The 15,750-nt window shown below is 38.5% G+C and overlaps 1 protein-coding gene across 1 annotated transcript in view; it reads left to right on the top strand.

The window, feature by feature from the left end:
* NLRP14 (NLR family pyrin domain containing 14) overlaps positions 1-9,895 on the top strand; it is a 40,467-nt gene extending 30,572 nt beyond the window's left edge. The window contains exons 10-11 of the mRNA XM_086678081.1: positions 7,819-7,989; positions 9,390-9,895. Coding sequence (XP_086534207.1) covers positions 7,819-7,989; positions 9,390-9,525 — 307 coding nt within the window. The 3' untranslated portion in view covers positions 9,526-9,895. The remainder of the gene's footprint in view (positions 1-7,818; positions 7,990-9,389) is intronic.
* The last annotated feature ends 5,855 nt before the right edge of the window (positions 9,896-15,750 follow it).

Genomic DNA, 15,750 nt, shown 5'->3' with positions numbered 1-15,750 from the left:
CCACTGCCTGCTAGCATTGAATCTAGTTAGAAAAAAGTCTGAAACCAACTGATTCTTCCCTTTTAGTGTCCTTACTGGTTAAACATACTTTTTTTTTTTTTTGGCTTGAATGTCCGTAGAATTGCTCTTTAGGAACAATAATTTGTCCTGTGTAGAATTTTCCTCATTAATATTTTCCTGGGGAAATGGTCTGCCATTTCAACGTGTAGATTGTATTTTTTTATAGGGTTTCCTGTGTTTTAATTTCTGCTTATCTAATTTGTTTTCAGGGTCACTAATTACACTTATGTTGGATCTCTTTTGTCTGTCTTTATAATTTTTTTCTTATCTTTTAAAACTCATTTTCCTTTCACTTTTCTCTAACCCATAATTTTAAGTTCATTTTCAGCAGTGATGACCCCCTTTCTGCTTCTTCCAATGTCATCTACAGTCCATAATTTTTATTTTTCTCTTCTGATATTTTATTTATTTATTTATTTATTTTTAATTTTTTTTTCAACGTTTTTTATTTATTTTTGGGACAGAGAGAGACAGAGCATGAACGGGGGAGGGGCAGAGAGAGAGGGAGACACAGAATCGGAAACAGGCTCCAGGCTCTGAGCCATCAGCCCAGAGCCTGACGTGGGACTCGAACTCACGGACCGCGAGATCGTGACCTGGCTGAAGTCGGACGCTTAACTGACTGCGCCACCCAGGCTCCCTCTTCTGATATTTTAAAGATCTGCCTGTATTCATATGTTTTGTTTCTTAAATTTCACATATGAGTGAAATCATATGGTATCTGTCTTTCTCTGACTGACTTATTTTGCTTGGCATATTCTGTAGCTCCATCCACGTTGTTGCAAATGGCAAGATTTCATTCTTTTTTATGGCTGAGTAATATTCCATTGTGTGTTTACACCACATCTTCTCTATCCATTCATCAGTCAGTGGACATCTGTGCTCTTTCCATACTTTGGCTATTGTAGGTAATGCTGCTATAAACATCAGGGTGCATATATTTCTTTGAATCCGTATATTTGTGTCCTTTGAGTAAATACCTAGTACGTAGTAAAATTGGTGGATCATTGGGAAAAAAAGAAAACCATAAAACAGATTCTTAACTATAGAAAACAAACTGGGGGTTGCTGGAGGGGAGGTAGGTGGGGGGGTAGATTAAATGGGTAATGGTAGGGGCGCCTGGGTGGCGCAGTCGGTTGAGCGTCCGACTTCAGCCAGGTCACGATCTCGCGGTCCGTGAGTTCGAGCCCCGCGTCGGGCTCTGGGCTGATGGCTCAGAGCCTGGAGCCTGTTTCCGATTCTGTGTCTCCCTCTCTCTCTGCCCCTCCCTCGTTCATGCTCTGTCTCTCTCTGTCCCAAAAATAAATAAACGTTGAAAAAAAAAATAAAAATAAAAAATAAATGGGTAATGGTATTAAGGAGGACACTTCTGATGAGCACTGGGTGTTGTATGTAAGTGATGAATCGCTAAATTCTACACCTGAAACAAATATTATACTGTATGTTAACTAACTGGAATTTGAATAAAAACTTGGGGGAAGAAAAGGAATGTTTATACACAGAAAAAAAAAAGATCTACCAAGTCATATTTTAAACATTTTCACTATGAAATATAAAATACATAGAAATAAGTGAATAAAACTATTTAAAAGTTAGGGATTGCCTGGGTGGCTCAGTTGGTTAAGCATCAACTTGATATCAACTTTCATGGTTTCATGAATTCAAGCCCCACATCAGGCTTTGTGCTGACAGCACTGAGCATGCTTGAGATTCTTCCTCTCTCTCTGCCCCTCCCCTGCATTTATTTATTTTTTACTTAATTTGTTATTTATTTTTGAGAAACTAAGTTAAAAAATAAATGCATAAATAAATGCATAAATAAATAAATAAATAAATAAATAAATAAATAAATAAATAAATAAATAAATAAATAAATAAATAAATAAATGTCAAACGTGTGTAATCTCACCCAGGTCAGAAATTGAATTTTCCCAGGAAATTAAATTCCCCTACTCCTCCTTTATAAATCTCTTCCCTCCTCCCTAAGAAGTAAAACTATTATCCTGAATTTTGTGGTCATCATTTATTTATCTGTAGAGTGTGAGTGTATATAGTCCTAAGCAATGTATTGTTAAATTTTGCTAGGTTTTGAACCTTATATATAATCATACTCAGTATATTCTTTTGTATTAGGATTTTTTTTTTTTTTTGCTCATTGTTAGGAATTTGTCATCCAGTCATTTCATGTAGTTGTAGTTAGTTCATTTTTACCACAGTAAAGTATTCTAGTGAATGACGATATCACAAACTATGTAACCGTTCTATTGTAGGTGGACGTTTTTCATTTATTTTATGACTAATGCTGCTGATGAATATTTTACTACATGAATTGAGGCACATACGTATATATTTAGAAAAAATAGCTATTTATTACATCATTGGGAATGGGTCTTCAAATTTATTAGATACTGTCAAAAAGATTGTTCTGGGGTGCCTGGGTGGCTCAGTCAGTTAAGCGTCTGACTCTGAGTTTCGGTTCAGGTCATGATCTCGCATTTCATGAGTTTGAGCTCTGCATTGGGCTCTGCACTGCCAATGCAGAGCCTGCCTGGGATTCTCTTCCTCTCCCTTTGCCCTTCCCCAGCTCTCTATCTCTCTCTCAAAATAAATAAATAAACTTAAAAAAAAAAAAAAAAAGATTGTACTAATTGATTCTGCCCCTAGTAGTGTGTGATAGTTCCTGTTCTCTATTCTTGCCAATTTTGTCTGACTTAATTTTTAAAGTGTTAGTGAATCAGATGTGTGTTTTGGCATCTCTTTGTGGTTTTAATTTAGAATTGTCTGGTTAAAGAGAGGTTCAACACCTTTTGAGATGCTTAATAGCCATTTGGATTTCCTACTTTGTAAAGTTGCTTTTTCACTTATTTTGTTCATTTTTCCATTGGGTGAGCCATTTTCCCCTTTTTGATATGTAGGGTGTTTGTTTTTTTTTTCCTCCAATATATTCTGGTTACGAGCCATTGTGACTTAGATATGTGACAATAACGGGCTTTTCTTTTCACTCTTTATGGTGTCTTTTATAGAACTAAAGAACTTAATTGTAACGTCAGATTATTCCTTTATTAGTCCTTTTTGTAATTGGTTAGGAAAATTTTTCCCAACTCTGGGATTATGAAGACATTCTACTATTATTTTCTAAATGTAAAAGGCAGCTTATGAAGCATTTGAAACTTTAATTTAAAAATATGGTTAGTAGGGTGCCTGGGTGGCTCAGTTGAGCATCTGATGCTTGATTTTGGCTCAGGTCATAATCTCATGGTGGTGAGACTGAGCTCTGTGCTGGGAGTAGAACCTGCTTGAGATATTCTCTCTCTCTCTCTCTCTCTCTCTCTCTCTCTTTCTCTCTTTCTCTCTCTCTCTCTCTGTCCTCCCATTGGACCCTCCCCAAATTGTGTGCATGCACGTTCTCTCCACCCCCCACCCCCAAAAATATATGGTTTGAGGTCAATCCAATTTAATATATTTCCTATGTGGAAATATAAGTCAGTAAACAAAACTTATTGACTGTTTTTCTTTCCCCACTGTCTGGCAGGGCCATCTTTGTTATAAATCAAGTCTTCATTGGTGCATGGGTCTATTACTGGGTTCTTCCTTTGCGTTTCCAAACAAAATTTTAAATATCAGCTTATCAAGTTAACACACACAGGCATGTGCATCTCCCTATATTCCCATGCCTACCCATATGTTGGCATTTTGATTAGAATTGCATTGAATCTATCGATTATGATAGATCTCCTTAGCTTAGCTCTATCAATAAAGCTTAGTAATTTTTCCTGTGGTAGCCCTTTATTTTGCTGTTTGACTTTATTCCTAAGTACTTGCTATATTGCAATACTATTGTAAATGGGTATTGTTATTTTTCATTTTGTTTATTCCTTATACATAGAAACACAGTTGGGTTTTGTGTGTTAACTTCATACCCAGTAGCTTGGCACATCCTCTGGTTGATTAGAATTGCTTTATCACTTGGATTTTCTAGGTACACAGTCCTCTTTCTTGGGAATGATAGTTGTCTTTTCCTTTTCTGTTTCTTTTTTCTTTTTATTGCCTTAGTAACTTATAAGATGTGCGATAGAATGTTAATATGTCTTGAGATAGTGGGTTTCCCTATGTTATTTTCATTGTCAAAAGCAAAATTTCAGTGTTTGTCTCATTTATTAATTTAAAAGGTTCCTATCTTTAGTTTGCTAAGAATTTTTCTTCTTTTTAGATTATGAGTATATGTTGAACTTCTATGAAATGTGCCGAATGTGGTCAATAACATGGATTTTATTATATGTATTATATCTATTATTATACCAACCTTACTTTTTTGGGCTCAAAACCAACTTGGTCATGATATGTCTTATATACATTGTGCACTTTATTTTGTTGATATGTAAATATTTTAATATCTTTGTTTATAATGGAGATTAGGTTATAATTTTCTTGTGTAATCCCTATTAAGTTTTGGCATCCACATTACAGTATTTTAATAAAATGAGTTCAGGAGTGATCCTTCTTTGTTTCCTGGGGAGATTTGTGTAAGATTAGAATTATTTCTTCCTTGAACTTTGTAGAAATTTCTGGTGAAGCTGTATGATCTGGAATTTGCTTTGTGTGAAGATTTGACTTCTGATTCATTTTTAAGATAATTATACATTTATGTATGTTTTATTGAGTAATTTTTGGTAAGATTACTCCTATGATTTTATCCATTTCATCTAAATTTTAAAATTTATTGGCAAGTGTCTAATTTAGTATCTGCTCAGCTTCTAATCATCTCCAGTGATTTAGACATCTGTTAATGTCTTCTTTCTTTTCCTGATATTGGCAATTTGAGCTTTTTCTCATTTTACTTTTTTTTTTTTTTTTTTTTTTAAATTTTTTTTCAACGTTTTTATTTATTTTTGGGACAGAGAGAGACAGAGCATGAACGGGGGAGGGGCAGAGAGAGAGGCAGACACAGAATCGGAAACAGGCTCCAGGCTCTGAGCCATCAGCCCAGAGCCTGACGCGGGGCTCGAACTCACGGACCGCGAGATCGTGACCTGGCTGAAGTCGGACGCTTAACCGACTGCGCCACCCAGGCACCCCTTCATTTTACTTTTTAAAGAACACAACATTGATCTAATTTTTTATCTTCTACTTTTGTTGAGTTTGATTGTTCTTAAATTTTTTTCTTTTTTTAAGTTTGTTCATTTATTTTTGTGAGAGCATGCAAGCAGGGGAGGTGCTGAGAGAGAGGGAGAGAGAGAGAATCTCAGGCAGGCTCCGTGCTGCTAGCACAAAGCCCAGTGCTGGGCTCGGACTCATGAAACCATGAGGTCATGACCTGAGCTGAAACCAAGAGTTGGACACTTAATCAACTGAGCCACCCAAGTGCCCCCTTGTCTTTTTAATACCGTTCTTAAATACTTGAATTGAATGTGTAGCTCATAAATATTTCCTCCTTTTCCAACACTTAATTTTTCCTTGAAATCATTGCATTAACTTCATTCTATAATATTATATGCAGCATTTGTTATTTTTGAGTCTAAAATAAATTTAAGTTCCTTATGCTTTTTTCTTCATGGATTATTTTAAACTGTATTCCTTAATTTTCTTTTTTTTTTTATTTTGAGAGAGACAGAGTGAGTGGGGAAGGGGCAGAGAGAGAGGGAGAGAGAAAATCCCAAGCAGGTTCTGCACTGCCAGCACAAAGCCCAACATGGGGCTAGAACTCATGAAACCATGAGCTCATGACCTGAGCCAAAACCAAGAGTTGGATGCTTAACCAACTTAGCCACCCAGGCACCCCAGTATTTCTTAATTTTCAAACATATAAGAGGAGTTTCTTATCTTTTTATATTTAATCTCTAGCATTGTGATCTGAGAACATACTGTGTGTGATTGCATTTCTTTGAAATTTGTTGACATTTGCCCTAGTATATAGTCAGTTTTTATATGTCTACAATGCTGTGCTTAAAAAGATGAAGAATTGTTGGCTGCAGTATTGTATATGACTTTCATTAAGATCATTAATTCTGTTATTCAAATTTTTTTTTTTTTCAACATTTATTTATTTTTGGGACAGAGAGAGACAGAGCATGAACGGGGGAGGGGCAGAGAGAGAGGGAGACACAGAATCGGAAACAGGCTCCAGGCTCCGAGCCATCAGCCCAGAGCCTGACGCGGGGCTCGAACTCACGGACCGCGAGATCGTGACCTGGCTGAAGTCGGACGCTTAACCGACTGCGCCACCCAGGCGCCCCTAATTCTGTTATTCAAATCATCTATATTTTTAGTGATTTTTTTCCAGATACTTCAATCACTTGCTGTGAAAAGTATGTTAAAATCTCCATTATAATTGTAGATTTGTGTCTTTCACTTTGTAGTTCTGTTAGTTTTAGTTTTCTCTATATATATTTTTAAGATTTAAAAATTTTTTTCTTTAGAGAGAGTGTGTGAGTGGGGGAGAGAGGCGGAGGGAGGGCGGGAGGGAGGGAGAGAGAGAGAGAGAGAGAGAGAGAGAGAGAGAGAGAGAGAATCTTAAGGAGGTTCCATGCTCAGCACGGAGCCTGATGCAGGGCTCAGTCCCATGACCCTGAGATCATGACCTGAGCCGAAATCAAGAGTCAGATGCTCAACCAACTGAGCCACTCAGGCACCCCTCTAGATTTTGAGACTATTATTAAGGACTAAAAACAGGATGATTGTTTCCTGATAAATTCTTGATAACCTTTGTCTCCTAGTGTTTTTACCCTACAGTGTACTTTGTATTATGTTTATTTACCTTGTGTCATAAATAATGGGACTGTTGCTCCACCACATTAATGCCAGTTTCATGTGGGCAGTAACTTAAAATTTTTTTAAGTTTGTTTATTTTGAGAGATAGAGTACAAGTTGGGGAGGGAAAAAGGGAGGGGAAGAGAGAGAATCCCAAGCAGGCTCTGTACCCAGTGCTGAGCACAACCCGGGGCTCAGTCTCCTGACCGTGAGATCATGACTTGAACTGAAATCAAGAGTTGGACACTTAACCAACTGAGCCACCTAGGTGCCCCTAAATGTTTCTATATACTCAGCACCTATGTAGGCACTCAATGGTGGAATGGTTGGTTGGGGGCATCATCAGGTGTAGAAAGTTAAGTTTAACATACTACTTCAGTTCATGGTATTATCATTGGTTTATGCAAGGGCCCTCTACTGACTATTGGTTGGTTAGTTGGTTAATTTATCTTTTAATCATTCTTCCCCTGTGTAGGCAGCTGGCCTAGTGTGTTTGAAATATGCCATGGAGTTGTGAGTATCCTTGTAAAAGATGTAATGTTGACTTTTGGTGTATGCACTTTTATTTGCATAAAGGCATGGTGTTAGAGACCTTATTATATACCTTGCTTTTAAAATAGTCAATACCATATTTCAAAAGTTTACTTATGTGTCTATATTTTTAATGATGCTCAAAGATTCAACTGCTTTGGCTTTCCTTGGTGTGCTTACCTGTTTTGTTTATTCCCTGGACTATAATTTTGAACTTGTAATTTATGATTTAGGAAGAGATAAATTCAGTCAATAAATATCTAGTAATGATGATTATTATAAGTACTTACATTCTTTGAATCTTCCCTAATTGTGCTTGCCTTTTTGTTTGTTTTTTGTTTCTTGTTTTTTTTTTTTTTTTTTTTCGTTTTTTTTTAAGCTCCTGGAGCCCTCCTGCACTCTCAGCTCACAGATCTCTTACATGCTTGCTCTCTGTCCCGGGGTTAAATGAATTTTAGCATTAGTCTCTCTTCCCTGCAGGTTGGAATATTGTGGTTTGACCTCCCTGTGTTGTCAGGATCTCTCCTCTACTCTTAGAAGGAACCAAAACCTGATAAAAATAAACCTGACACAGAACACTTTAGGGTATGAAGGAATTATGAAGTTATGTGAAGTCCTGAGATCTCCTGAATGTAAACTGAAAGTTCTGGGGTAAGTCTTTGTTCGCTTCTCAGGGCGTAAGTTTACTGGAACAAGGGATTTGGGAAGCTACTTGTTCACTGCAGGCCTAAGAATCAACCTGATTGTGGATCTGTGCATATTCTTGAGGCCCTTCTTTTCCTCCCGTAGGACACTGAATTTTAAGAGACATACTGTAGCATACTGGTTAACAGCTGAGAATTCTAAAGCCAGACTACCTGAGTTTGAAATGTAGCCCTGGAACTTACTAGATATTTGAACTTGCACTAGTCTCCAGTCTCTGTATTTTGATTTCTTTGTCTATAAATGGGTGAAATGATATGTACTCATGGTTTATTATGAGGACTGATCGACTGAGTCAGTATAGGCAGTACAGGTGTCCCTCTGCTATCTGAAGGTAGAGTGTTCCCGTGAAAGCTTTCATAAGCCAAAATGATATAAAGCAAAGAAGCAATTACCATTATTTATATGGAAAAAAATTTGAGCATTCCTGGGCCCCCCAAAACATCCTCTCTTTTAGGCTTTTCTGATACCTTAGGACACATCTTGTTAACACATGCACAAAATAAATGGGTACGAGGCCCAGATGCTCATAGACACAGTTCAGAGCTGTAGCAGCTGGGTGCTGAGGTGCAGTGCAGGCCCTGGGGAAGGAGCTGGGCAGGGCTGCTCTTGCTGCCTGGGTTCATACTGCCTCCATAATGGCTCACTGCATCCCAAATGCTGAACACTGGTTTTGCTTTTTAACTTTTTTGTGTGGTAAAAGCAAAATCTTTGGACTTCTTTCAGTTATCAAAAACACGTACTGGGGCGCCTGGGTGGCTCAGTCGGTTAAGCGGCCGACTTCGGCTCAGGTCATGATCTCACGGTCAGTGAGTTCAGGCCCCGCGTCGGGCTCTGTGCTGACAGCTCAGAGCCTGGAGCCTGTTTCAGATTCTGTGTCTCCCTCTCTCTGACCCTCCCCCGTTCATACTCTGTCTCTCTCTGTTTCAAAAATAAATAAACGTTAAAAAAAAAAAAAAAAAAAAAAACACGTACTAATGTCGGTCTCTCAAAAAGGTGAAGTGGTACAGCCATGACCTTTGGAAAAGCAAAGGATACCTGTACTTAGAACTGTGCCTAGCATATAACACCTAACTGTTTTCTATGTTAGCGGTTGTCATCATTAGAAGTAGTATTTTGCTTGAGTAGAAAAAGGTTCTTGGAGGATCCTCTTCAATTTTAATCTTTTTTTATTTCTACTCTGTGTTCCATTTTCCTTCCTCTGCCACACTCCCTGAGTCTATACCTCACATTCCCCTTGCCCCACTCCCCAGCCATGTTCACTTCTGTCTCTAACAGTTTTTCTCTGAGAAATGAATTCTTCAGTGGGAAAACTGAGTGTGAGAAGAGGTGTTCCCTTATTTTCTCAGGGTGTGCAAAGAGGCGTTTGATGAGGAAGCCCAGAAACTGCTGGAAGCTGTGCGAGTTAGCAATCCACAGCTCATCATTGAGCGGGATTGTAATGATCACAGTGATGAAGATGTTTCCTGGTGGCGGTGTCCCTGATTTGAAGAACCTGATGTACTTTTCAAAAGTAAATGCCTCAGTGTGATGAGGGAATCTTAGCTTTAGATGCTTTATGCCCAGACGTACTGTGTTTGATGTCTGTTAGATGTAGGTGAGTCACTTCTCTGTGAAAGCTCTGTTCTACTTCACATGGGGGTTGAGAAGCTAAAATAAAACGAAAAACCTAAACCTTGGTGAAAGGTATGACATGTTTTTAATTGAATGCAGAGCTCAAGAATTCTGATGTGAGAAGCCTAGAAATGAAAGTGGAGGACGAGCCTAGGGAAGATTGTTAGAGCACCTGTTTCCCTTTCTCTCCCTCCCACAGATGGCTTACTTCACAGCCTCACCATCTCCGGCTTGCTTTACTGAATGCTTCTCCATGCATGTTCTTGGGACAACTGGCGTCTAAATCACTTGGGTGTTTCTTAAAATGCGGTTTCCTAGAGCCCATATCGGACTTACTGAATCAGAATTATCTAAAGGTCCTAGGAACTGGTATTTTAAATAATTTCCCAGGCAACTTTTAGGTATGTTACTATGTGAGAATTGATGGTCTCAGTCAAAATGGGAGTCCACTTCCTCCATGAACATTTTCTGCAGCCTGTTGTAAAGATGTAAATAGATCTGTAAATAGATCTAAGATTATTGGGATTAGAGCTAAAAACATGTTCCTCCATTTGACAGAAATCCAACACAGTAACATTTTCTGTGAAAGACTTTTAATTATCTATTGCTATGTGAAAAATCATCCCTAAATTTATTGGCTTAAAGGAGTGACTACTATGTTCTGTCTCATGACTTGGTAGATTTCAGAAAGGGCTCAGCTAAGCATTTTTTATGCTCCACACATCACTTGGAATCCCTTGGTGGTATTCAGCTGGTAGCCAGGTTGTACTGGGGGCTCCAAGGTGACTTCACTCACATGCCTGGTGCCTGGGCAAGGATGGCTGGAAGGTTAGGTTTGACTGGGCACCTCTTCTCTCTAGTCTTAAGGACTTTCCACATGATCTTTCCAGCAGGGAAGATGGAGTTCTCTCATGGGGCTTTAGGGCTTGAAGGGCCAAGTGGAAGCTGCCTGTTTTCTTGAAAGTTAGGCCCAGCACTGACATGAAGTCACTTCTGTCATACTCCATTGGTTGGAACAGTCCAGGCCAGCCCAGATGCAAGGGTAGTCACTTCTTGATGGGCATAGTGTCAGAGAATTTGTGGCCTTCCTTAGTCTACCACAGACTATCAATTTTTTCTCCCTGTCTATAGGAGATAAGAAAGCCTTTTAGGTGGTACAATAGCCCCTTGAGTCAATGTGGCAGAGCTGGAGGTAAGAGTGAACCATGGCAGTTAGAAGGGGGCAAGTGGCAGCCATGGGAAAATTCGCAGGTAGTGTTACTGGGGCTAGTATGTACACCTATGATGCCTAGAGGGAGGTCACTGCTGAGGCTGATTCTCAGTGTTGACAGTCATGCTGGCTAGAGAGAGCTCGCCTGGGGCCATCATAACAAACAAAAGAAAGTCTGCAGTGAACAAGTGGCACTCCCATCACAAGGCAGTCTTGGGTTGCAGTGAGCATCTTATCCTTCGTAGAAAATAAGATTTCCAAGCTTCCCAAGTAAAACTCTAACAAAGGAGTTAATAAATGCTTCTTATCAAGGTGATTTCTATCAAACTTTCAGGCAAAGGAAAATTCCTGTGTTTTTAAAACCATTTCAGAGCATCATTGAGGAGGGTAACTTTACCATTTTCTTTATTAAGCTACAAAACTTTGATAGCAGAGCCTCAAAAAAGATAACACCAGAAGGAAATTCACAGTTGGATGTTACTTATGAATACATATGCAAAGACTAAATATAAATATTGGAAAATTCCAAAATTCACCTTAAAGATACAATGAATGGGGCTCCTGGCTGGCTCATTTGGTAGAGCACGTGACCCTTGATCTCCAGCTCATGAGTTTGAGCCCCCCATTGGGTGTAGAGATTATTTAAAAGTAAAAGCTTTAAAAGTATATATATATGTGTATATATACACATATATATATATACACATATATATTCGTGGTGTATATATATATACATATATGTATATATGTAAATCATAATATTCGTGGTGTGTATATATATATATATATACACACACACATATATATATGTGTGTGTGTATATATATATATATATACACACCACGAATATTATGATTTACAACAGAAGTGCAAGAGAGGACAAATATTAGGAGGAATGTTATAATTTATGGTATCAGTTGGTTGATGGAGAAAGACCAAATAATCACTTCAGTATATTATGTTGATAAGGCATTTAATAACATTCAGTCTTATGTTGTCAGGTACTTTCATAACATGATAAAGAATTTTTACCCTGAACTATAACCGTATATTAGAAGCACTGACATAACTAAATTTTGGAAACACAGCTTGTGTGTCACTGCTATCAGATAACCCATCAGTCAGGATTAGGGTGATGGGAGGCACTTACTGGAGGGTGGAGGGGACTAGGATGGGTGTAGTACAAGTGCAGGGTCAGACACAGTCTCTAAATTTTTGGTATTTGGTTATCATGGGTATTTTGTGTTAATTTTGATTTACAGAATATTCCACTAATTTTTTTTTTTTTTTGAGAGAGGGCTCAAGTGAGTGAGGGGCAGAGAGAGAGAGAAGTGGGGCTCACTTGGGGCTTGTGTTTTTACCCGAAGTGGGTTTGAGCTGACCTAAAACAGGGATGTGGGACTTGAACTCAAGAACTGTGAGACCATGACCTGAGCGAAAGTCAGATACTTAACAACTGAGTCACCCAGGCGCCTTTCCACTAAAATGTTTACCTTGATTGAATTTTTCCGTATCTCCTTAAATTTTGTGTATCACCCAAGTCACTGCCCTCATCCTAAGTCGAGCCCTGGAGAAGGAAGGGCTTGAAATTTCAAATAGTATAGTTAAGGAGTCAAAAAGGATAGTCCAAGAATCAAATAGGGTGACCAAAACAAACTTTAGCTTTGTTGGTTCTTTATTTTTTATACTTTAACATTTTTGTATTTTTATTTTTTTTAAGTTTATTTATTATGAGAAGACACATGCACACAAGCAGGGGAGGGGCAGAGAGGAGTTGGGATCCCAAGCAGGCTGCAAGCTGTTAGCACAGAGACTGACACAGGGCTCCACCTCATGAACTGTGAGATCATGGCCTGAGCCCAAATCAAGAGTCAGATGCTTAACCCACTGAGCTGCCTGGGTACCCATGTACATTTTGTATTTTATGTAAATTTATTTTGTAAATTTTTCTGTTAATTTGTTCTGTCAGAATGCTAACTTCTTAAGTTAGATTCTTACTGATTTCTAGCTTTTTTATTACAAGCATTAAGGCTGTAAATTTCCCTCAATTTATATTTTAGCTGAATTTCAATGCTTGAATATGGAGTATTTTCATTAGCATTCATGTCCAAATATTTTGACTTACACTGGAATTTTTTTTTCTGTGACCCATATGTCATATAGTGTTACAGCAAGTACTCAGCACCCAGGAAGAGACAAGCAACAGGCACTCGGGGAATCAGAAAAGACTATTTATTTCACACCAGTGCCAGCCCAGCAGAGTCACCTCTGGGCTGAGCATCTGGCTCGGGTTTTACTGATCTTTTATACATAATGTGCTTCCGGGTTGGGCGGGACTAGCATAGTCAAACTACTGGCTGCTGGCTGATACAAGAGGCAAGCAAGATTGCAGAAGCTAAAAGCATGCCAAGGCAGTATCCAACCTTGGACATCTGGCTGGCCCTTTTTATCTGCATTTACCAGCTTTCCTTCTCAATAGAAGTGTGATTATAATTTCTGGACTTAAGCATTTTTAAAGTTATCTTTTTGTTATTTTTTAACCTAATTGAGTTATGATCAGATAGTGTGTTCTGTTTGAAAATGTTTTTTTGAAATTAGTTAAAATAGATTTTATAGCCTATTATATAATCAGTTTTCTATGTGTGCTTGAAAAGAATGTACACCTTCCCATAATTGAGTGCCTGTACATATATATATATACACATATACATCCATTAATCTTTTCATTTTGCAGTTCAAATCTTCCTATACTAATCTTTGTTTAATCTATCAATTATTAAGAATATTTTCTTCTAGAGGCCTCTGGGTAGTTCCGTCGGTTGAGCGTCTGACTCTTGATTTCGACTCGGGTCATGATCCCAGGGTCATGGGATCAAGCCCTGCGTTGGGCACCATGCTGAGGATGGAGCCTGCTTACCCTCTGCCCCTCTCCCCTGCTGGTGTGCTCGCTTGTTCTCTCAAATTAAAAAATTTAAAAAATATATTTTTTCCTAGTATTAGAAGAATAAGTCTTCTAATATGATGGAATTCCCCACCCCACCCCCCACCCCCGCCATAGCTTAAACTTTTTGCTTTAGATATTTTGCAGCCGTGGTTATGGGGTAAATGTGATAGAACTATGTCACAGGGGGATTTGAACTCCCCTATTGTCAGCTTAGCAACCAATGAAAAAAGAGTTCTTGTATTCCACTGCTTTGGTTTAAAATGTCTTCCAAAGACTAATTGGTCCAGCATGTATCCAGTGATGCAGTAAAATATCATTTTCAAGAATTTAAAATCATGGTTCTTACTTAAATGCGGAATGAGCACTTGTCCAAAGACTCATCGATGCGGTAGTAAGAGAACCAGTGAGGTGTTGATTTGAAAAGCATTTAAGGAACAAAGGTTTATATATCCACCAGAAATAGCATTTTTAAAAAAAGTTAGAATAACATTTCAAGGGAAATATAAAACTGGTTAATGTCCAACAAGGTAATAAATAACCTTTGGGGTTATCTTTTCAATCTTACAGCAATCATTTGCATTGCTTGCTGACAAGAATTATTTGCATTGCTGTCAGGTTTCTGCATAGAATCTGTACCCTTAGTTGTGAATCTCTTCATCAAATAGCTAATTGAGAGTCAAAGAAATGAGGCTTATTAAAACATTTAAGAGTTTGAGGGGAAATTAATTTGAACTGTGCAGCACCAGACTGGAAGTGGCAAGAAGGGCTCCAGAAGACAGGAGAAAGTCTTTTAATGGGAGAAATGTGAGAGCAATACAAAGAAATTATTTGGGTACAGTGGAAGTATTACATTCCTTATTTGGAAAAGCCTCGGTTAGGCTATTTGAGGTTGGTTGTCCTTAGGTTTCCATTTAACCTTGAGGCTGTTACAGGCTTATATTTTGATTTGCTTGGATAGGTGTCATGATACCACAATGCCAGTTGTATTCAATCATAAAGTTAACATAATTATGAAGCAGGTTCAGAATTCCAAACTCCATGACCTTTCACTCTGATTAATTGGGCTTCTTACACGGCACACAAAGCAATGCACAAAACAAGTTCTAGAGCAAACAAGATAGACCAGCGGGTAGGAAGTTAACCAAATGCGAAGCCAGTGTATACTTATGTCCTCAGCCCCATGGGAGTCAGCTCTCAGCACTTAACTGCTTATTATGTTCAAGCAATGAAGGATCTCTGTTCTCTTCAGAGATACGTCAGGGAGAGCCTTCAGCAGCAGCTGCCTTTTTGAAATGACCAGACATGAGGAGGTCAGTGTTTGGAGAGTCTGACAGTTTGCTGCAAAAATCCTACCTTTTTAAAGGTGTTTAGTCAGTCTTGGGCCCCTGCAAACTTCCTCTGTTTCTGCTGGTTATAAGTTCTGAATGTGTCATCACCCGGTGCTGGTCTTGGCAATATCTGGTCTCAACTGAAATGCCCTAACTGCTTGGGTCATTGCTTAATACAGGCCATTACTTGATAAGAGAGATGCCATCTTGCTCTCCCTAACCTGCTGCTAACATATTAGAACCACCTCAGTCTAATGGCACTGATGTGAGAAACAAAGGCAGAAGGAAATAGATAAAATTAAATTTCCTTACAACCTGCAGCCCATTGACAAATACTTGAGGCCTGCAGAGTATAACATTTTTCCAGGAACTCCCTACTGTCTTAATGTTAATGCTCTGCTAGAGGGAATAAACAACCTTAGATTGACAATAGCTAGGTCTTCAGTATCCTGGGACTCTTCTTTAGCATAAGAAAATCCCTTTAGAAATTTCCCCTTCACTTTACCTCCCCCAACTCCCATATATAATCAGTCACTCCTTAACAACCCTAGTGCAACTTTTTCTGTCCATGGGTCCTGTCTGAGTGCTTTCATAAAATCACCTTTTTGCACCAA

Source organism: Puma concolor, chromosome D1 (genome assembly GCF_028749965.1).
Source record: "Puma concolor isolate L17-30 chromosome D1, mPumCon1.1.hap2, whole genome shotgun sequence".
Classification (NCBI taxonomy): domain Eukaryota; kingdom Metazoa; phylum Chordata; class Mammalia; order Carnivora; family Felidae; genus Puma; species Puma concolor.
Note: the sequence above shows the minus strand (reverse complement) of the source record. Positions and strands in the feature narration are given on the sequence as shown.